At 41.5% G+C, this 22,271-nt stretch overlaps 1 protein-coding gene across 3 annotated transcripts in view; it reads left to right on the forward strand.

The window, feature by feature from the left end:
- The window catches only part of LOC308494496 (nuclear RNA export factor 2-like), a 96,805-nt gene that overhangs the window by 69,335 nt on the left and 5,199 nt on the right, over positions 1-22,271 (forward strand). For 2 of the 3 annotated variants that reach the window (XM_081042269.1, XM_081042268.1), the window contains exons 3-11: positions 11,614-11,776; positions 12,000-12,150; positions 12,761-12,844; positions 12,952-13,056; positions 13,173-13,253; positions 13,373-13,442; positions 13,590-13,678; positions 13,797-13,904; positions 21,704-21,813. In XM_081042269.1, the coding sequence (XP_080898395.1) occupies positions 11,614-11,776; positions 12,000-12,150; positions 12,761-12,844; positions 12,952-13,056; positions 13,173-13,253; positions 13,373-13,442; positions 13,590-13,678; positions 13,797-13,904; positions 21,704-21,813 (961 nt within the window). The remainder of the gene's footprint in view (positions 1-11,613; positions 11,777-11,999; positions 12,151-12,760; positions 12,845-12,951; positions 13,057-13,172; positions 13,254-13,372; positions 13,443-13,589; positions 13,679-13,796; positions 13,905-21,703; positions 21,814-22,271) is intronic. The other variant, XM_081042271.1, reaches the window with a different exon arrangement.

A 22,271-nucleotide genomic window follows, 5' to 3' on the forward strand; every position in this document is an offset into this window, starting at 1 on the left:
GGGTTTAGTTTGCTTGAAAGTCTGCACTCCATGGACTTATATGTCTATTTTCTTCTCCAGTTTAGGGAACTTTTCTGTCATTAGTTCTTCAAATTGGTTTTCCATCCTTTGTTTCCTTTATTTTTCTCCTGGTACCCCGCTGAGGTGAATGTTGTTATGCATTATGTTGTCCCAGAGTTCCCTTAAACTATCCTCATTTTTTTTAAATAGTGTTTTCTTTTTGTTCTGATTTGGTGTTTTCTGCTACTTTGTTTTCCAAATCACTGATTCAGTCCTCTGCTTCATCTGATTTGCTGGTGATTCTTTCTAGTGTATTCTTCATTTCAGGTATTGTATTCTTTATTACTGACTGGTTCCTTTTTATGGTTTCCGTGTCCTTTTTTATGCTTACTCTCTCTTTGTTGAAATTTATGCTGATTTCCTTGAGCATTCTTATCGCTAGTATTTTGAACTCTGTTTCTATGAGGTTGCTTGCCTCCATTTCCTTTAGTTCATTTTCTGGAGTTTCTCCTGTTCTTTCATTTGGGACATATTTCTTTGTTTCCTCATTTTGTCTTCCTCTCTATGTTCTATTTTTTGTGTTAGGTAGAAATCCTATGTCTCTCAGTGTTCGTTGGGTGACCTTATGTAGTAGACCTGTATGCCCCAGTGACGTGATCTTCCTGATCTCCTGTGCTGAATGCTCCAGGAGTGAACCTTGTGTGGGTTGTGTGTGCCCTCCTGTTGTAGTTGAGCCTTGATTGCTGTTGGCTTGTCACAGGGTGGGATTGACTCTCAGGGTGACTGGCTATGAAGATTGGTCACACCCACGTCACATGAGCTGCTTTATGGGAGGCAGACCCCACAGAGTGGGATTCACCCGAGACAGATCATGTGCCTGTTGAGACCACCCTTTGGGTGTGCCACTTGTGGGGCTGATCGGGTAGTGCTCTGTTGTAGTGTAAAGCTTGTCTCCGAGTGTGTTGGTTCTGAGCTCTCTAGAGAAGGGTTCACATGCAGGTCAAGGTCAATTACTGCCTGTGACTGGTCCGAGGTAACTGGTAAGAGCTACAGAGTTATCAATGGTAGGTTTCTGCCTGTGCTAGACCTGATGGTATGTGTGAGAGGCCACGCAGAGAACCAAGGATAGCTGATATCTGTATGAGGCCTGGGACACCCTATCAAAAGGCACAGGGCACCGCAAGGCCTGTGGTCACCTGCTGGCTGCCTATAAAGACAGCCACTGAAAAGCCTCAGGTGCTATGTGAGTCGGATGAGGCAGGGACCCAGGTAGTCACCAGGGTGGGCAAGTGTTCACGCAGTTAATGCAGTTTCAGGTTTGGCTCCAGGGCTAGCCTGGGGCGCCTCTGAAAATCTCAGAGCACACTGAGGCCAGCCATCACCCATGCTGTGTCCGTAGACACCTGAGTATTGTCCAAGAAAGACTTCAGCATGAGTTTGGGCTGGTTTCCTGCAACCCATAGTGCCTCCAGAAAGTTTATTTCATGTAAGACTAATACACAAAAAATAATTTCAACAAACAGAAAAAAAATAACATTTTCATTGTGAATATATCATTGAGAATAGTAGAAAATGGTCTTCTGCAATATACTATGAACTGTCTAACTTGGAAGATAGTACCAACACTCATAAACACTCTTATATGCTTTCCTATACTATAGAGACTGGAAAGCTTAAAACAAGAATGGAGAGCTCTGTATTTGTGCACACTTGCGAACTAGAGCCCTTTGTATCTAAGTTTCCAAACAGATTTCCATGTATCAAACATATGCACCTTAGTGAGACTTAGAGGGGTAAGTGAATGAGATGGGAGCCACACACGGCCCAGTGATGTGTATGATGGGAAAGGTCTTTGGGTTTTCTGGGACAGACATAGCACAGTTTCTAGAATTCATTCTCTGCCATACGTGTCATGTAGCAGTCAAGCAGCAGTGGTTTTTCAGCAACGAGAATCCTATGGTGTGAATGGGCTTCGCTGGCTATGCAGCTTACAAGCCAGCTTTTCTGGCCCTCATGAATTTTGGAAGCTATGTAATGCATTTTATTAAATATGTCTTTTTTGCATGAAATAGCTAGCTAGAATGAATTCTGGCATAGGCAAGTGGGAACATTGATTAATAGAATTCTTAACACCAAAATTGGTTGCAAGCAAAGGATCCTGAAAGAAATGAGTTTCTAGATTGGATTGTCTGCCCAGGTAGATCTGAAGATAGTAAGGATCCAGTTGACATTAAAGGATGAAATATTGAATTCCACGGCTCGCAATGGTAAAAGAGTTGCAAAGACTTACCACTGGTGGTCACTTGAATAGAAATGTCTTTGAAGTCAGTGAGTTGGTGGAACAAGCAGGTGCTGTTGGGACTCAGAGGACACTCCTTTCCTCACAGAATTCAGGGACGTATTGGTGAGGAGGACATCTTCATCGTTGAAGTGTTCTGAATTGGTGGACTTCTGTAGTCCACAGATGACATGAGAGATCCTGTCATTGACATGTTCATCCTCATTTCAGTGAGGATATTGGGATCTGGGAGTCATAGGCCAAGTACAAGGTGTGATCAAAAGTTACACTGAATTTAAACTTAAAAAAAAATCCTATAGTAAAGGACACATTGCTATTAAACCTTCTCAAAATACTCCCCATTACTTCGAACACACTTATCCCATTGTTCTTGCCACTTTCTAAAGCAGTTCTGGAAGTCCTCTTCCGTGAGTGTCTTTAGTTGCATTGTTGTGACTGCCTCGATGTCCTGAATCGATTCAAAATATTTACCTTTCATTGTCATTTTGACTTTGGGGAAGAGCCAGAAGTCACACCGTGCCAGATGCAGTGAATATGGTGGATGAGGACACACTGCAATGTTTTTATTTAACAGAAATTGCCACACCAGAGGTGATGGGTGACATGGAGCATTGTCATGACAGTGGATAAAACCGTTTGCCCATTTCTCAGACCATTTTCTACACACCTTATTTCTTAAATGCTCTTAAAGACTACTCACAAATGACGACTTCCAGAAGTGTTTCAGAAAGTGGTAAGAACGACAGGATAAGTGTGTTCTAAGGGAGGGGGAGTATTTTGAGGGAGATTAATGACTATATATATTTTACTGTAATCTTTTTTCATTTAAACATTCACCATTTTTTTTTGTACCACACCTTGTAGAAGCAGTTAACCTCCCGGGTCAAGATGGCTGCTGTTCACCTGAATAGGCAGCTGGGATGGAAGGCTAGTCATGTTGGTTTGACCATCAGCAGCCTTGGAGGTGGGGAATAGTTAACAGAGCCCTTAGATCATGAAATATCTGAACTTCTTTGAAAGTTGCATTTGATCAATGTAAAAGTTAATAAAATGTAAATAGTTATTTATAATAAAATATACGTACATAAAATGTATGTAAATAAAACTCTAGATGTGTGACTTGAGCCATCTTGATATTGAAAGATAGCTTACTCAATTCCCACACCTGACCCAGAACACCAGGAAGAAGTGGATGCTGAAGAAAAGGCCCGATAATGAAGTCTTATGTATCTATGGTAAATCTTCTTTCTGGGCTTTGCCAAAGGGGCTGTTTTGTAAACTCAGCCATTTACCAGAGTTACTGTGCACTTGCTTTTAGGACACTTGCTCTGAGCCAGAACTCAAAAAACTTCTTCTGGAAAGGGCCAGATCATAAATACTTGAGGCTCTGTAGGCCATTTGGTCTCTGTTGTAACTATTCACCTCCGCTACTGTAGAGTGAAAGCTGCAGTAGATACAGTATGGTTGCGTTGCATTAAAACTTTATGTATGGATGCTGACATGTGAATTTCAAATAATTTTCATGTGTCAAGAAATATTCTTTTGATTTTTCAACAATTCAAATATGTGAAAACCACACTTATCTTGCAGGCCTTACCAAAACAGGTGACAGGCCAAGTTTGACCCATGGGCCATACTTTGCCAATCCCTAGTCTAAGCTAAAGGAATCATTAGCACCCCGAAACAACACTGAGTAGAAACTCAGCAAAATGAGGTGACAGCTATTTGAGGAACTTCTGGCAAACATCAACCAAAAGCTGATATTTGAACAGCAGTTTTCAAAATTGGTTGCACACTGCAGTCACATGGAGAGTTTAAAAATGTGTTTGCCTGTGTCTGACCCCAGTACAGCTTTACTTGCTGTGGGTGTAGCCTAGTGCTACTGATTATCTCAATCTCCCCAGGTGTCTATAGTGTGTAAACAAGTTTGAGAACTACCTGAACAATTCCAGTGTTCAGAGTGCAAACATTTTACGGTACTTAATTTGGAAATGTTATACTTGTGATTTTGGAATAATATTCCAATAATAAATACGCATAATTCCAATAATTATAAATGCAAGCTGTTCTGGGAAGCATGAAAGAATAATTTCCATGTAAGAAAGAGAGAACAATCTCTTTATAATAAAGAAAGGAAATGGTTAAACACAGTGGTATAGCAGTGGCCTCCAGTGGTAGAGCCATGGAGGAAGCTAAACCACTGGTGAGGTCAGGGCAAGATATGGATTAAATTCCAGCACCCAGGAGCCCAACAGCTGACTAGGCAGTGAAGCCTCGTGTGCAAGAGAGAGTCACAACCCAGCGTAAGCATAGGATGGACAGAACAAACTCAACAAATCAGATGATTTGCACTGAGGGAATAGAAAAGGCTGAAAAAGGTCTTAAGATAATAGTTCCCCAGAGAAATAAAGGAGTGATAAAGTGTCGTGCGGGGGACCCTGCTCGCTGCGCCATTTGTTGTGCAAGGCAGCCTGTGGGGTCTCTGTTCCCGTTCCCCACATAAGAACGCAGGATATGGTGAGGCGAAAAAGGAACACCCACGGAGCCATAGATAGAGGAGTCACACCACTATCATCTCACTGGCGGCACTACAGTCTCACTGGCTGGATCCACACGACCTTCAGCTTGCTGTCTGCTTCTCTGCCTGCCAACCCACCAACCAACTGACCAACCAATGCAGCCATGGCAGTTATATCAGTGGCTAATTGGTAACTGGTTACAGCTGACGGCCAACTAGCCACAGCTGACGGCCATCTACTACCCGAGCCAGCACCTTTCCACGTGAGGCCAAGAGCCTGGAAACTGCTCTCTGGGACTCTGTCCCCACATAAAGGAAGAAATTATATTGATTATAAAATAATAGAAGACTATTCAAGAAAGGTACCTGATTTAACACAAAGATCTACGTTCACTTCCTCCTGAAACTTGTGGGGACAGAGTCCCAGAGAGTAGTTTCCAGGCTCTTGGCCTCACGTAGAAAGATGCTGGCTAGGGTAGTAGTTGGCCATCAGCTGTGGCTAATTGTCCATCAGCTGTAACCAGTTAGGCAATTAGCCACTGATATAACTGCCTCGCTGCGCTGGTGAGTGAGAGAGTCAGTTGAGTCGAGTCAGTTGTTTGGCAGGCAGAAAAGCGGACAGCAGGTGTGGGGACAAAAACCCCAAAAAACAGTTTCCAGGCTCTCGACCTCACATAGAAAGGTGCTGGCTCGGGTAGTAAATGGCCATCAACTGTGATCAGATGCCAGCAGCTGTGGCTAGTTGGCCGTCAGCTGTAACCCGTAAGCCATTGGCCACTAATATCACGGCTGTGGCTACGCTAGCAGGAAAGGAATGGGGGCTAGCAAGAAGATGGTGGCTGGCAAGCGCGGACTGCTGTTAGGCAGATTATGTAGATCCTGCTTCCTGTGTCTCCAGCCCAGCCGCCAGCGAGAATATACTGGTTTGTCTCCCCTATCTATGGCTCCGTGGGTGTTCCTTTTTGGCCTTACTGTGTCCTACGTTCTTGGGCGGGGAGTGGGAGCTGAGACCCTGCACGACAGCAGGTTACAGGGCGTGTGAATCCAGCCTCCAGTGAGACTATAGTGCTGCCAGTGAGAAGATAGTGGTATAACTCCCCTATCTATGGCTCCGTGTTCTTATGTGGGGAGCGGGAACAGAGACCCCGCCTGATGCCTCACATGACAAATGGCGCAGCGAGCAGAGTCCCCCACATGACAAACCTTATTAAAACATTATCAAAGGGTACACCTGAAATCTATGTAAATTTACTAACAATTGTCACCCCAATAAAATTAATTAAAAAAAAAAACATTATCAAAGGAAAACAGACACATACAATGGGATATCACTCAGCCATAAAAAAGGCAAGAATATGGATCTCATATTGGAGATTTCAAAAGTATTGAGATCTCAAAAATATTACATGGATGGATCTGAAAAATATTACACTGACTCACAAAGCCAGACACAAAGGCATACAGGATGAATGACTCCATTTGTATGAAATTTTAGAGCAGGCAAAACTGATATATTGTGACAGAAAGCAGATCGAGGTTTACGTGGACCTTGGAGATGTAAAGAATAATTGGGAAGCTTTAGGAGTGTGGCATATGCTTCACATCTTGATAAAGTGGTGGTTACCCCTAAATGCCTAATTTCTATGTATAAGTAATTTGGGATGAAGTGAAATTGGGTGAGTCATCCAAAGGGATGCAGACTATCAATCAGAGAGAAGACTGGTGGATCTGATTATCACTAATGAATTAATTTTTTATGCTGTGTAATGAGTCAACAGGAATAGTACTTCACCCGAAACACCTGGCAAAAACCCAACCCAGCCTTTTATACAAACAAAGCATAGACATGAAAGTGTAAATATTCTGCCTTACTACCACTCGTTTACCAACACGGTTGGCAGTCTCACATGTTACTTTTCCTTGACTTCTTCATGCTTATATTTATACACCTAACCATAACGTTCATTAATATTTCCTTCTGAGTAATGACACTGTAGTACAGTTTTTTTATTTATGGTAGCAAACACAACATAAAATTTACCGCCATAACCATGTTTACGTGTACAGTTCAGGTCTGTTAAGTATATTCACATTGTTGTTAAACATTTTGTAAATCTGAACATCTATACATTAAACAGCATCTCTCCATTACTCCTGTCTCTCCCCCAGTCCCTCGAACCGCCATTCTGCTGTCCGTTTCTGTGCATTTGACCACCTTAGACACTTCATATAAGTGGAAACATACAGTATTTGTCTTATTGTGTCCGCTTTATTTCATTTGGCATAATGTTCTTAAGGTTCATCCATGTTGAAGCATGTGACAGGATTGTCTTCATTTTTCAAGTTGGATAATATTCCACTGTGTGTATGTACCATAATTTGTTCATCCTTCCATCCATGGCTGGGCATTTTTGTAGATTCTACCACTTGTATATTATGAATAGGGCTGCTATGAACACAGGTGTGTGTATATCTCTTTAGCACCCTACTTGCAATTCTTTTGGTTATATATCCAGAATTGGGATTGCTGGGTTATATGGTGTGACGCAGGGTGACGGGGGTGTCTCTTTTGGGGTCTCTAGTCCTGGTCGTTGCATAAGAACGACGGAGATGGCGAGGCCAAAAAGGAACACCCACGGAACCATAGGTAGGGGAGTCATAATACTATAGTCTCACTGGCAGCTAGTTTGGATAAACAGGAGGCAGGAGCCATATGATCCTCAACCCGCCGTCCACTTACCTCTGCCAAGAAACCTCACTTGCTAGCTACAATCTGCCTCTCTGCAATCCACACTCCACCACACCACACCACCACGCCACCCTTTGCTAGCTTAGCTACGGCAGTTATATTAGTGGCCAATGGCTCACTGGTTACAGCTGACGGCCAACTTGCCACAGCTGATGGGTATCCAGTCACAGTTAATGGCCATTTACTACCTGAGCCAGCACCTTTCCACGTGAGTCCGAGAGCCTGGAAACAGCATTCCTGGTTCTGTCCCCACATATGGTATTTCTACTTTTTTATATTTTTAGGAATCTCCATACTGTTTTCCATGGAGGCTGTACTATTTTTCATTCCCACCAACAGTGCACTAACTTTCCATCTTTTTCATATCCCCCCCCAACACTTATTTCCTGTTACATTTTTTTTTATACTAGCCATCGTAATGGGGTTAGGTGATAGGATGTTGTGATTTTTATTTGCATTTCTCTGTTGATTACTGATGTATTCTTTTATTCCCAATCTGTGGAATTTTTATTTTATTTTATGAAAGTGTGTTGAATCGTATCAGATGTTAATAGCTGACACTGAAAGCTTCTTCCATACACCCATCTGTTTTCTTTCTCATTTTCCAGGGGACTAGTAACAACGAATACAAATAACACGTATTCTTTTCTTACTAAAAACCAGACATTGTACTAAGTACCTGGCCTAGTAATAGCTAACTTACTTATAAAGCTTACTAGGTCACAAGCATTTCTCCAGGTGCTTTCCATATCGTTCCATATATTAACTCGATTCTCTTAATTACCTCATGAGGTAGAAACTATTACTATCCTCGGTTTAAGGGGGAAAAATTTATGTGGGTCACCATAAAGTCAAAGTTACTTGCCATGGAACATAGAATTTACTATTAGGAGTCAAAGCTTGTCCAATCTGACCTCATATCCTATGCCCATAACCAATAATGTGTGAATCTGTTAGGGCTTAATTGAGCACTAGGATGGGAATCACTCAAAGTCTGGTGTACAGTGATGTTTGGAACCAAGACACCCTGAACTCCAGCCTTCCGTCCAAGGGACCCATCTTTGCATGCTGTTCCCCTGTACTCTCTCTCCTTTCTCAGACTGTGTGGGAACTGTTTCTGTGGTGTTCAACTGGAAGGTGAAATAATAGAGACAGACGAGATGTATATCATCAGGATGAATTCAGTGCCTCAGAGGCTTTTTCCATTTGTGTTTTGTTCTCCTCCCAATGCTCACTCTCATCATTCAGACCGATACATCCATCTCTTTTCACTCTGTGTGTCAAGTACTCAAGTCACTGCTTTTCTGTCCATCCTTGATTCCAAACACAATCATTTCTACTCCACTTTTGACAATATCAGACACTATATGGCTGCACCATCCATCTGTGTTAAAGAGCCTGTAAAGCACAGCCTTATAACTATAGGTATATATTTAGGCAGATAATAATTTGCATAATAAAGTCAAAAGTTTCTGGGACAAAGTGTAAGAATGACTTTTGAATGGCTAAGCATATTGTAGGAAATTAGGCTTCTTCCATGCACTGTGTTATTGGAGAAGTACATCGGTGTAAATATCGTTAAATATTCTTAGCAGACTATGTCTTATATTGGAAACTATTCATGTGCTAAAGTGAACCTTTGTACACTGTTGGTAGGATTGTAAATTGATGCGGCCACTGTGGAAAACAGTATGGAGGTTCCTCAAAAAATGAAGAATAGAATTACCATATGATCCAGGAATTCCTCTTTTGGGTATTTTGCCAAAGAATATGAAAACAGATATACTCAGATATAATTCGAAAAGAGGTGTACACCCCTGTGTTCGTTGCAGCATTTTTTACAATAGCCAAGATACGGAAGCAACCTAAGTGCCCATGAATAGATGATTGGATAAAGAAGAAGTGGCACATATATACAATGGAATATTACTCGGCCATACAAAATGAAATGAAATCCTACTATTTGTGGCAACACGGATGGACCTAGGGGATATTGTGCTAAGTGAAATAAGTCAGACAGGGAAAGACAAATACCGTATGATCTAACTTATGCGTGGATAGTGTCTTATTTCTGTAGATGCTGAAAAGCTTCCAAATCTTTCTACATGGTGAATGACATATGTTGGCTGGAGTGTTTGTTGGGGGAAGAGGTGGATTGCAACAAAGCTCCTTGTTGTTAATACAGGGTGTGATATAACCAAGACACTTTATAAACATACCTGTGGGTATACTCTCCAGTAGAGTAGATGTAGATGTCAGACCAAAGAAAATTAGTAAGAGACAAAAAGAGCCTTTACGTAATGATAAAAGGATCAATGCACCAGGGAGATATAGCTATACTAAATGTATATGCACCAAATGACAGAATTTGAAATACACAAAGCGAAAATTTCTGGTGCTGAAAAGAGAAATAGTCAAGTCCATTATTATATTTTGGGTCTTCAACAGCTGCCCACTCAGCAAGTCATAGAATCACTAGAGTGAAATCCAGGAAGGATATAGGAGATCTGAATAACACAATAAACTAATAGGATCTTCTCATGCGGTGTGTCATGCAGGGTCTCTGGTCTCGCTCTTCACATAAGAATGCAGGACATGGTAAGGCCAAAGAGGAGCACCCATGGAGCCATAGATAGGGAAGTCATATTCTCGCTGGCAGTTGGGTTGGCGACACAGGAAGCAGGAGCCACACGATCCTCAACCCGCCGTCCACTTCTCTCTGCCAGCCAACCTCACTTGCTAACTGCAATCTGCCATGCTGACTGTAATCCACTCTTGCTAGCTCAGCCACCATCTTCTTGCTAGCCCCCATTTTTTGCTAGCATAGCCATGGCAGTTATATTAGTGTCCAATGGCTCACTGGTTACAGCTGACGGCCAACTAGCCACAGCTGATGGCCATCCAATCACAATTGATGGCCATTTACTACCTAAGCCAGCAACTTTCCACGTGAGGCCGAGAGTCTGGAAACTGCACTCCTGGCTCTGTCCCCACAATCTACATGACAAGTAGAACACTCCACCCAACAGCAGCAGAGTACAATTTTTCTTCAGGTCTCTATGTAACATTCACCAAGATAGATCATCTCCTGGGCCATCAAACCAACCTTCACAATTTCAAAACAATCAAAATCACGCAGAGCATGTTCTCTGACCATAATGGGGTCGAATTAGAAATTGATTACAAACAATGTGATATATAGATGATGTATTACACTATTGTAAACCTGAAACCTTTGTAATTTTACTAACCATTGTCACCCCAATTAATTTTAGTAAAACAAAACTTTTTAAAAAAATAATTGATAACAGAAAGAGAAAAGAAGAATCCCTAAAGATTTGGAAGTGGTAATTGAAACGTCATTTCATTTCAATCATTCACACCCTTATTATAAAAGAGCCAAGGTTAGAAAGAGTTGTCTCCTGAACCGAAAGGCATTCCAAACTGGCCAAAGAGGAAGCTCACTCTGGATATTTCAAACAGAGTATAGTTGGGGCAAGGCTGAAGGGAGGGGGATGGTTTAGGAGGCTTATACCTCAGTCCCACCTGACATTAAAGCTTGTACTGCCCTGGCAGAGGAAGCACAGCTTGCTGAGTATTAGTGGAATCGGTTTGGTGTCTGATTGGGTTTGGGAAGCATGAGAGAGTTTGCCTCCCAGGTGTTGGTGTAGTTGTTAGGGAGGCCTGAGAGGGGCCAGATTCGCATGCCATCCTCGTGTATGGCTGGTGTTCAGTCTAACCCATGGATGCATACACTTCTCTTCTTTTTAAATCCTGCTCCATTTCTAAAAAGGTTCAACGCAGTTATCTCCTCTTCCTCTTCTTCCTCCTCTACTTCCTCCTCTGTGATCTCTCCCCTGACAGTACCATATGTTAGATAAGGTTCTCCTATCTGGATAGGCAGAGGAGTTTCCTTTCTGGAGTCTGTGGAATGGTGCCTTAGGGTGGCACTTTGCTTGCCCTACCATGGCATTGGTCTAAGATGTGGTACCTGGGAAGTGGGCCACTGATATGTTCTCAAAGTTGTATTTTTGTTCCCCTTTTCAGAAGACAAAGATGTTGGTAGCTCACGTCAAGGACAACAGAAAAGTTGGAGTTGTTTTCAGTGTGATTTTGCACATGGTGGAAAGAAGCCTCAGCCTTCACAACAACAGGATGATGATGGAAATGAGGGGTTTAGGGATGTCCAGGAGATCCCCCAAGTAAAACGGTAAGTGACTAGGCAGCTTGCTTTGTGTGCATTTGCCCATGGGACTGCAACTTTTTCAATGTCCGTGGTCTTCTTTTTTCTCCTCTCACTGGAAAATTGAAGAATGCTGGAAGTAGAATAAAGGTTGAGCAATCCTAATTGTAGTCCTGGTGTCAGAGAGGTGAGGATGTATAGAAGACTTCTTAGCATTTATGGCCACCCTCTGCTCCACTTCTTCCTATAGTACTCCAAATACCATCCTACACAAAGAGAGAATGAAATTGCATAATGAAGGCCCTAACCAGATTACCTTGCGGAAAGCTAGAAAACCTATTGAGGGAGAAGTGGGGCAGAACACAGAAGATGGAACCCTGGGGAACTGGTTCAAAATCACGGTGAGTGTCCTGAAAAATATGTGGAACGTGCAGGAGAAAATGGTCAGCTAGACTTGTGTTGGTCTCATATAAAGATGCTAGGTATATTGTTGGGGACAGTTTGTAATCTTTCCTTTTTATTACTAGGAGGTAACATTCTTGTCTAAGGGAAAAGTCAGAGAAGCAGTATAAAGGAGGCAGGAGGACTGTAGGGAAAATGGAAGAGACTGTAAAGGCAAAAGTGGAAATACTGCCAAGGAGATGGAATGACTTCACTCTGGATGTCTTAGTTTGGGTCAAGATGCGTGTAGGAGATGGAGGGTCAAGTCTCTGGAGAACTTGTCAGAGGGGCAAGCAGTGTCTGCACTAGGTAGGATCTCCTAGAAATTTATAAAAGAAGGATCGTATCTAACACTTTACGTTGATTATATGGAAGAGAGCTTTGAATGGAGAGAGGGATTTCAGATCTCCATATTTGGCACAAACATAAGAAATCATGTCTCCGGTCCCTTTTTTAGAAATCCTTTTTAATTCGGTTGAGGTGGGAAAAAGAATACTGTGTTGGGCCTGTTCTCTAGCCTTCTTTGCATGTTGTTTCTGCTCTCTCCCTTCTTTTTCTTTTCACCGTTAGATTCCTGATGGGATGAAGTATGACACAATATGGCTAATGAATTCAATCCAGAGCCATTGCAGTGTCCCTTTCACTCCAGTGGATGTAAGAGAGGACGGTGAAGCCACATTAGGGCACACAGGGAAGGGGGAGAGACCTGGCTCAGCAGGGGCCATAAGCTTATGTCACTATTGTTGCTTCAATCTCTGTAGTTCAACTATGCAAACAACCGGGCCCAGTTCTTTGTCCAGGGTGCTAGCGCTGCCTCTGCATTGAAGGATGTCAGCTACAAGATTTGTGATGAGGAGAACCAAAAGGTGTGTGTGGAGGGCATTACCTGTACCTAGTCCAGGGGCAGAAGGATAGGTCAGGGGCTGGTAGTCTTCTTTGGAACTGGAGTTCCTAGTGCTTACCCCACCGCTCCTTCCTGCAGATACCTATCTTTGTCAATCCTTGTGCTATACCCTACTCTGTGCGGGATAAGTTGGAGCCAAAGGAAATGGAGCAGCTAAAGGTAATGAAGACTCAAGGCATGTTGTGTGCCCACACCCAGACCCACCTCTTCTTCCTCCGTTTCCCAATTTTCCTATCACCACCATAGCCTCAGTGCTGTCTCTCGATCTTTCTCTGCAGCTGATCATGAACAAGCGATGTGATCCCTCCCGGAAAGCTCTTGACCTCCAGATGTTCCGCTATGACCCAGGTATGGCTGACATTAATAATTTTAGGGCAGGTGAGAGGACAGTAAGGTCCGCCTGGAAAGGAGACTTATGGATGGTAGCATGTTAAGGGGTTGGTGGTGGCCGTGGACCCTTTCAGCCTCTGATTCCTTCTTCTCGTCTTCCTGAAGACTTGGTGGGCCTTGGTATTGATATAATCCTGAATCGAAGAAACTGCATGGCTGCCACCCTGCAGATCATCAAAGAGAATTTCCCTGAGGTGAGGCCTTAGACCCAGTGCTGGTGTTCCGGTAGAGGGCAGAACTCATTGTCAGGGGGCAGATTTGTCCCTGAGGCCCTAGATAGTAACCGTCACTCTGACTTGTTTTCCCCAAAAGCTGTTGTCCTTGAACTTGTGCAACAACAAACTGTACCAGCTGAATGGCCTGTCTGACCTTATACAGATGGCCCCCACTGTCAAGATCCTGAACCTCTCCAAAAATCAGGTGAGAAACGGGAGCAGATCCAAGTTGGTTTGAAAGGGGGTGGATGAACATCAGAGTGATGACAGGAGGTAGTGGAAACCACCTGTGGGGGAAGGAAAGGGTCTGGATGTCTATTTCTTCCCCTAGGACCTCTTCTTCTTTTTTTTTTCTGTTTGCTTCAGGTGTACAAAACAGTGTAATAGTTAGACACTTACAACCCTCACAAAGTGATAACTGGTCCCCCATCTACTATTTTTCTGACATCGTATATAGCTTTTACAATTCCATTGACCCTATTCCCTATGCTTTGCTCCACATGTTGTGACTATATGTAATATGTGTGTGTGTGTGTAATTATAGTGTACATTCAGTATTATTCAGCTTCAGCCTCAGCTTCAGCTGTACAGCGCAGTGGTCAAACATCTACACAGTCTGTGAAGTGGCCTAATAAGACAGTGCCCGTCTGACACCCTAAAATCTTTACAACATTATTGATTATATTCCCAAACTGTCTTTCATATCCCCGTGACAATATTGCGACTACTAATATGCACTTTCTAATCCCTTTACCTTCTCCCCCATCCCCATCTCCCTCCCAACTAGCAACCATCAGTTATTTTTTCCTTATGTCTCTGAGTCAATTTCCATTTTGCCTGTTCATTTATTCTGCTCTTCAGATTCCACATATAACTGATATCACATGGTATTTGTCTTTCTTTGACTTACTTATTTCAGTTAGCATAATATTCTCTAGGTCCATCCAAATCTTACCTATAGGTTGTTGCAAGTGTAAGATATCATTCTTTTTTTTGTAAATTTATTTGGGTGACAATTCTTAGTGAAATTACATAGATTTCAGGTGTAAAATTCTGCGTTACATCATCTATAAATCCCATTGTGTGTTCACCACCCAGAGTCAGCTCTACTTCCATCACAATATATTTGATCCCCCTTACCCTCATCTCCCACCCCCACCCCACTTACCCTCTGGTAACCACTAAACTATTGTTTGTGTCTATGAATTCTTGTTTCTCATTTGTTTGTCTTGTTCTTTTGTTGTTTTTGGTTTATATACCACATATCAGTGAAATCATAGGGTTCTCTGCTTTTTCTGTCTGACTTATTTCGCTTATCATTATACTCTCAAGATCCATCCATGTTGTCACAAATGTTCCAATATAATCTTTTCTTACCGCAGAATAGTATTCCATTGTGCATATATACCACAACTTCTTTATACATTCATCTATCGAAGGACATTTTTGTTGTTTCCATGTCTTGGCCACCGTAAACAAAGCTGCAATGAACATTGGAGCACACGTGTCTTTATGTATAAATGTTTTCAAATTTTTTGGGGTAGATACCCAGGAGAGGGATTGCTGGGTCATATGGTAATTCTCTTCGTAATTTTTTGAGGAACCCCCACAGTGCCTTCCATAACGGCTGTACCATTCTGCATTCCCACCAACAGTGTATGAGGGTTCCTTTTGCTCCACAGCCTCTCCAACACTTGTTGCTATTTGTCTTGTTGATGATAGCCATTCTGACTGGGGTGAGGTGATATCTCATTGTGGTTTTTATTTGCATTTCTCTGATGATTAGTGATGTTGAGCATTTTTTAATACGTCTATTTGCCATTTGTATGTCCTCTTTGGATAAATGTCTCTTCAGGTCCTCTGCCCATTTTTCAATTGGGTTTTTTGTTTTTTTGTTGTTGAGCTTCATGAGGTCCTTGTATAGTTTGGATATTAGCTCCTTATCGGAGGCACTGTTTGCAAAAATCTTCTCCCATTCAGTATGTTGGCTCTTTATTTTGTCGATACTTTCTTTTGTTGTGCAGAAGCTTTTAAGTTTCATATACTCCCATTAATTTATTTTAGCTTTTACTTCCATTGCGTTTGGAGTCAAATTCATAAAATGCTCTTTGAACCGAAGGTCCATAAGTTTACGCAGTTTATTGTGTTAGGTCTTTCTTTTATGCAGTTTATTGTGTCAGGTCTTATGCTTAAATCTTTGATTCATTTTGAATTAATTTTGGTACATGGTGACAGATAGCAATCCAGTTTTATACTTTGGCACGTGGCTATCCAATTCTCCCAGCACCATTTATTGAAGAGGCTGTCTTTCCTCCATTGCATGTTTTTAGCTTCTTTGTCAAAAATCATCTATCCATATTTATGTGATTTTATATGTGGGTTCTCAATTCTATTCCATTGGTCAATGTGTCTGTTTTTCTGCCAATACCATACTGTTTGATTATTGTATCCCTGTAGTACAAGCTAAAATCAGGGAGTGTGATACATCCAGTATTGTTCTTTTTTCTTAAGATTGCTTTGACTATTCGGGGTCTTTTGTGGTTCCAAACAAATCTGATGATTTTTTGTTCTATTTCTTTCAAAAATGCCATTGGGATTTTTTTTTTTTTAAGATTTTATTGGGGAAGGGGAACAGGACTTTATTGGGGAACAGTGTGCACTTCCAGGACTTATTCCAAGTCAAGTTGTTGTCCTTTCAATCTTAGTTGCTCAATCTTAGTTATGGAGGGCGCAGCTCAGCTCCAGGTCCAGCCGCCGTTGTTAGTTGCAGGGGGCGCAGCCCACCATCCACTGCAGGAGTCGAACCGGCAACCTTGTGGTTGAGAGCCCACTGGCCCATGTGGGAATCGAACCAGCAGCCTTCGGCATTAGAAGCACGGAGCTCCAACCGCCTGAGCCACCAGGCCAGCCCCCACTGGGATTTTGATGGGGATTGCATTAAATCTGTATATTGCTTAGGGTAATATGGCCATTTTAACTATGTTGATTCTTCCAATCCATGAGCATGGAATGTCTTTCCATTTCTTTGTGTCTTCTTCAATTTTTTTTAAAAGTGTCTTATAGGTTTCAGCATATAAATCCTTCACATCCTTGGTGAAGTGTATTCCTAGGCATTTTATTCTTTTTGCTGCAATTGCAAAGGGAATTTATTTTGTATTTGTTTTTCTGAGATTTCATTGTTAGTATATTGGAATACAATGGACTTTTGTACGTTAATATTGTAGCCAGCAACTTTACTATATTTGTTGATTGTTTCTAATAACTTTTTGGTGGAGTCTTTAGGGTTTTCTATATATAGCATCAGGTCATCTGAAAAGAGTGATAATTTAACTTTTTCATTCCCAATTTAGATGCCTTTTTATTTCTTTGTCCTTCCTGATTGCTCTGGCAAGGACTTTCAACAATATGTTGAAAAGCAAAGGTGACGGGACAGCCCTGTCGTGTTCCTGAACGTAGAGTAAACGGCTTCAGTTTTTCACCATTAATTATGAGATTAGCTGAGGGCTTTTCACAGATGGCCTTTATTATGTTAAGGTATTTTCCTTCTATACCTATTTTATTAAGTGTTTTAATCATAAATGGATGTTGTATCTTGTCAAATGCTTTTTCTGCATCAATTGATAGAATCATATGATTTTTGTCCTTTATTTTGTTTATGTGATGTATCACATTGATGGATTTGCGGATGTTGAAACATCCTGGTGCCCCGGGGATGAACCCCACTTGGTCGTGATGAATAATATTTTGAATGCATTGTTGTATTCGATTTGCTAGAATTTTGTTTAGGATTTTTGAATCAGTATTCATCAGAGATATAGGTCTGTAGTTTTCTTTTTTTGTGTTGTCCTTACCAGGTTTTGGTATCAGGGTAATATTGGCCTCATAAAATGAGTTAGGGAGTACTGACTCTTCTTCAGGTTTTTAGAAGAGTTTCAGCAGGGTTGGTATTAGATCCTCTTTGAAGGTTTGGTAGAATTCACTAGTGAAGCCTTCTGGTCCTGGACTTTTGCTTTTGGGAAGGTTTTGGATGACTGATTCTATTTCGTTACTGGTGATCGGTCCGTTTAAATTTTCCAGTTCTTCATGGTTCAGCTTTGGAAGGCTATATGTTTCTAAGAACTTGTCCATTTCTTCTAGGTTATTGAATTTGGTGGCATATAGTCCTTCATAGTATTCTTGCATGATCCTTTGTATTTCTGTGGTGTCCGTGATAACTTCCCATTTTTCATTTCTGATGTTGTTAATTACTGTCATCTCTCTTTTCATCTTAGTGAGTCTAGACAAGGGTTTGTCGATTTTGTTAATCTTTTCAAAGAACCAGCTCTTTGTCACATTAATTTTTTCTATTGTCTTTTTGTTCTCTATTTCATTTAGTTCTGCTCTGATTTTTGTTATTTCCTTTCATCTGCTGACCTTGGGTTTTACTTGTTCTTCTTTTCCTAGTTTTTCAAGGTGTAACATGAGGTTACTTATTTGGGATTTTTCTTGTTTCTTGAGATAGCCCTGCAATGATATAAAATTCCCTCTTAAAACTGCTTTCGCTGCATCCTAAAAATTTTGATAGGATGTGTTTTCATTGTCATTTGTTTCTGTGTATCTTTTGATCTCTCCTCTAATTTCTTCTTTGATCTAGTCGTTCTTTAAATGTATGTGGTTTAATCTCCATGTGTTTGTGTTTTTTCCTGCTTTCTTTTCGCAGTTGATATCCAATTTCAAAGTCTTGTGATCAGAGAATGTGCTTGGTATGATTTCAGTCTTCTTAAATTTGTTGAGGCTGATTTTATGTCCCAATATATGGTCTATCCTTGAGAATGTTCCATGTACACTCAGAAATAATGTAAAGTCTGATGTTTTAGGATGAAGTTCTCTATATGTGCCAGTTATGTCCATTTCATTTAATGTGTCTTTAGGGCTGCTATTTCTTTATTTATTTTCTGTTTGGATGATCTATCCATAGCTGTCAATGATATGTTTAGGTGTCCTAGTATGATTGTGTTTTGGTCAATTTCTCCCTTTAGTTCTGTTAGTAGTTGCTTGGTATATTTTGGTGCTCCCTGATTGGGGGCATAAATATTGATGACTGTTATGTCTTCTTGTTGTATTGTCCGCTTTACCATTATGAAATGTCCATCTTTGTCTCTTGCTATCTTTTTCACCCTGAAGTCTGTTTAGTCTGATATCATTATGGCTGCACCTGATTTTCTCTGGGTACCATTTGCTTGGAGTGTCAATTTCCTCCCTTTCACTTTGAGTCTATGCTTGTCCTTGTAGCTGAGATGTGTCTCTTGGAGACAGCATATGGTTGGGTTTAGTTTTTTGATCCAATCTGCTACTCTGTGCCTTTTGATTGGTGAGTTCAGTCCATTTACATTTAGGGTGATTATTGATATTTGAGGATTTCCTGTCATTCTATCTTTAGTTTTCTGGTAAGGCTGTGTCTCCATTGTTTCTTTGCCTTTTTGTTGTTTGTTATTTCTGTGTGGTGGTATTCTATGATGTTTCCCACTGTTTCTTCTTTTATTACAGTATATATTTCAGTTTGGATTTTTTTTTAGTGGTTACCCTTAAGTTTATGTAAAAGAAAGTTTGATATATAGATTATTCCATTTTCTTCAGCTTGTTTACTTTCTCCATTCCTATATTTCGGTCTGGGCTTTACTCTCCCACTTTGTATGTTGCCAGAAATTGTCCCTGTTGATTGTGGTCGAATAGCCTCTGTTAGTATTTCTTGTAGTCTAGGTTGTTTGTTAGAAAATTCCCTCAGCTTCTGTATGTTTGGAAAGGTCTTTATTCCTCCTTCATATTTAAAAGATATCTTTGCTGGATATATTATTCTTGGCTCATAATTTCTCTCTTTCAATACTTTGAATATTTGGTTCCACTCCCTCCTGGCTTGTAGAGTTTCTGCTGAAAAATCTCATGATAATCTAATGGGCTTTCCTTTGTAAGTTACCGTCTTCTTTTCCCTGGCTGCCTTGAGGATTCTTTGTTTGTCGTTGATTTTAGACAGCTTCAATACAATGTGCCTTGGAGAAGGCCTGTTGGGATTGAGGTAATTAGGTGTTCTATTTGCTTCTTGGATTCGAGGATCCAGTTCTGTCCACAAGTTTGGGAAGTTCTCATCAACAATTTGTTTGAATATATTCTCTGTTCTTTTCTCTCTTTCTTCTCCTTCTTGTATGCCCATTATTCTTATATTGCTCTTTCTGATAGAGTCCGAAAGTTCTTGTAGAGTTCTTTCATTTCTTTTAAGTCTCAAGTCTTTTTCTTCTTCCATCTGTGTAATTTTCAGGTTTCTATCTTTAATGTCACTGATTCTTTCCTCCATTTATCAACTCTACTACCTAAGCTTGTTATTTCATTATTAATTTCATCTATTGTGTACTTAATCCCCAGAATTTCTCTTTAGTTCTTTTTTAAAATTTCAATCACTTTCGTAAAATGCTCATGTTGTTCTTTGATTGCGTTTCTGAATTCATTAAATTGCCTTTCTGTGTTTTCTTGCATCTCGTTGAGTTTTTTTAGAATTGCAATCTTGAATTCTCTGTCATTTACTTCACATATTTTCATATCTTTAAGTTGCTTTTCTGGAGACTTTTCACTTTCTTTCTGAGCTGTCTTGTTGCCTTGGTTATTCATGATAATTACTGATTTATTATTTCTCTTCCTAGACATCTACAGGAGTGGCTTCTGCAACAGGTCGATAGGAAGAGATCTTTTTTTGTTTGCCAATACTTGTTGGTAGAATGTTTTATGTTCTCTCCGACTGCAGCCATTTTTTCCTGTGTCACACAGTAGTGATATGTTTTCTCTGCACTATTCCAGCTTCTCACACAATTGGGGTATTCCCTGGGAAATGGGCTTCTCCTCTGTTAACAGTTGCCTGAGTCATAGGGCGCCTCGTCTCTGTGGGGATGCGGAGAGCTTTTGAAGTTCCAAAGCTCTTTCTGAACCAGATTCAGAGCCCGTATGTTTCAGCAGTTCTGTTTACTCCTGCAGGGATCACCGAGATAAGTGGGTCCGGTGGCGGGGTGAGTTGTGAGAGGTGGCCCAGAGCAATGGCTGGGACCACTACCACAGCTGGTCCTGCTTCCACAGCTCCCTCCCTTTTGCTGGAACTAGTTGGGCTGCGAATCTTTGTCTGCGGTCCACAGTTCTCAGAACAGCAAATGTCTTGTCCTTTTGATCTGACACTGCTACTGTTCTGCTTCTAGCACCGGGCAGGTGGGGGCGGGGCGAGCTCTGGGAGGGTAGGGAGGGGGTGGCCAGTCTCAGTGCCTATGGTTTCCGTTCTTTGCTTGGCATTGAGGGCTTACACCACCGTTTTCAGCCTTCTTCTCTCAGTCTTTTCTCTGAGGTCTCTGCCATGATCGTTGTGTTCAGCCGTGTTATATGCTGCCCCCTCAGCCCTGTGGGCCATAAGCGGAGCCCTAGCAATCTGAGTTCTTCCCTCTCCCGCAGCTGCAGTAGTTCCGGGATGCAGCGAGCTCAGAGCACTGAGCTAGGTCTGAGTCCCGCGCCCACGCGGCTCCGTCTCCGCACTTCTCCCTTCCCTCGTCCCCTGCTCGTGCGATTCTCCCACCTTTTAGGTGAATTCAGTAGTGGACCTCTTCATCTTGGGTGTGTGCTGTGCAGGGAATCCTTTGTGGAGTTATTTTTGTTCGATTAGTTGTAAATCCCAGGGGAGCTTTACAGAGGCTCACCTCACGCCGCCATTTTCATGACTATTACCAGATTTCATTCTTATGGCCGATGAATACTCCACCATATAAATGTACCACAATTTCTTTATCCATTTGTTACCAATGGGCATTTCAGTTGTTTCCGTGTGTTGGCTATTGTGATTCACGCTGCAAGAAACATGGTGGTGCATATATATATATATATATATATACATATATATATATATATATATGTGTATATATATATATATATATATATATATATATATATATATATATATATATTGGATTAGTGTTTTGTTTTTTTCTCCACATTTCTCAGCTGGGTTCTGTCCGGGAGTTGGACAAAATGAAAGGTCTGAAGCTCGAAGAGCTGTGGCTGCAAGGGAACCCCTTGTGCATCACCTTCCCAGACCAGTCCACCTATATAAGGTCAGTGCGAACCCCTGTCACCGTTCGTGGAGAATTTTGTCCTCTTGAAGCCTGAACTATCTCTGACAGTGTCCATCTACAGAAAGTGGCAGCCCTGGTCCTCTGGGAGGACCACAGGCTCTGCCTTCTCTTTTCTGTTTCTCTCACCTGTGCCTACAGGTCTGTTCTTCCTCTGACCTGCTCACTTGTTCTCCTGGTTTGGGTTCTGATTCCTGACTCTGCACCTAGTTTCCTCTAATATGCCCATCCAAGAGTGTGCTCCAGGAGGCAGTGCTACCCCTCCTCACCAGTACTACAGGATCCAAGCTTTGAGGCAGATGCCGGTGCTCTGCACTGAGAAGGGACCTCCAGCGCAGGCCTCATGCTGAGACAGGCCTTTTTGATTCTGAGTTTATATAGTTTCCCTATCCTGTTTTGGTTGGAACCCCCTTTCCCATGCTCTAAAATCGTCTCCCCTC

Source organism: Rhinolophus hipposideros (genome assembly GCF_964194185.1).
Source record: "Rhinolophus hipposideros genome assembly, chromosome: X".
In the NCBI taxonomy this organism is placed as follows: domain Eukaryota; kingdom Metazoa; phylum Chordata; class Mammalia; order Chiroptera; family Rhinolophidae; genus Rhinolophus; species Rhinolophus hipposideros.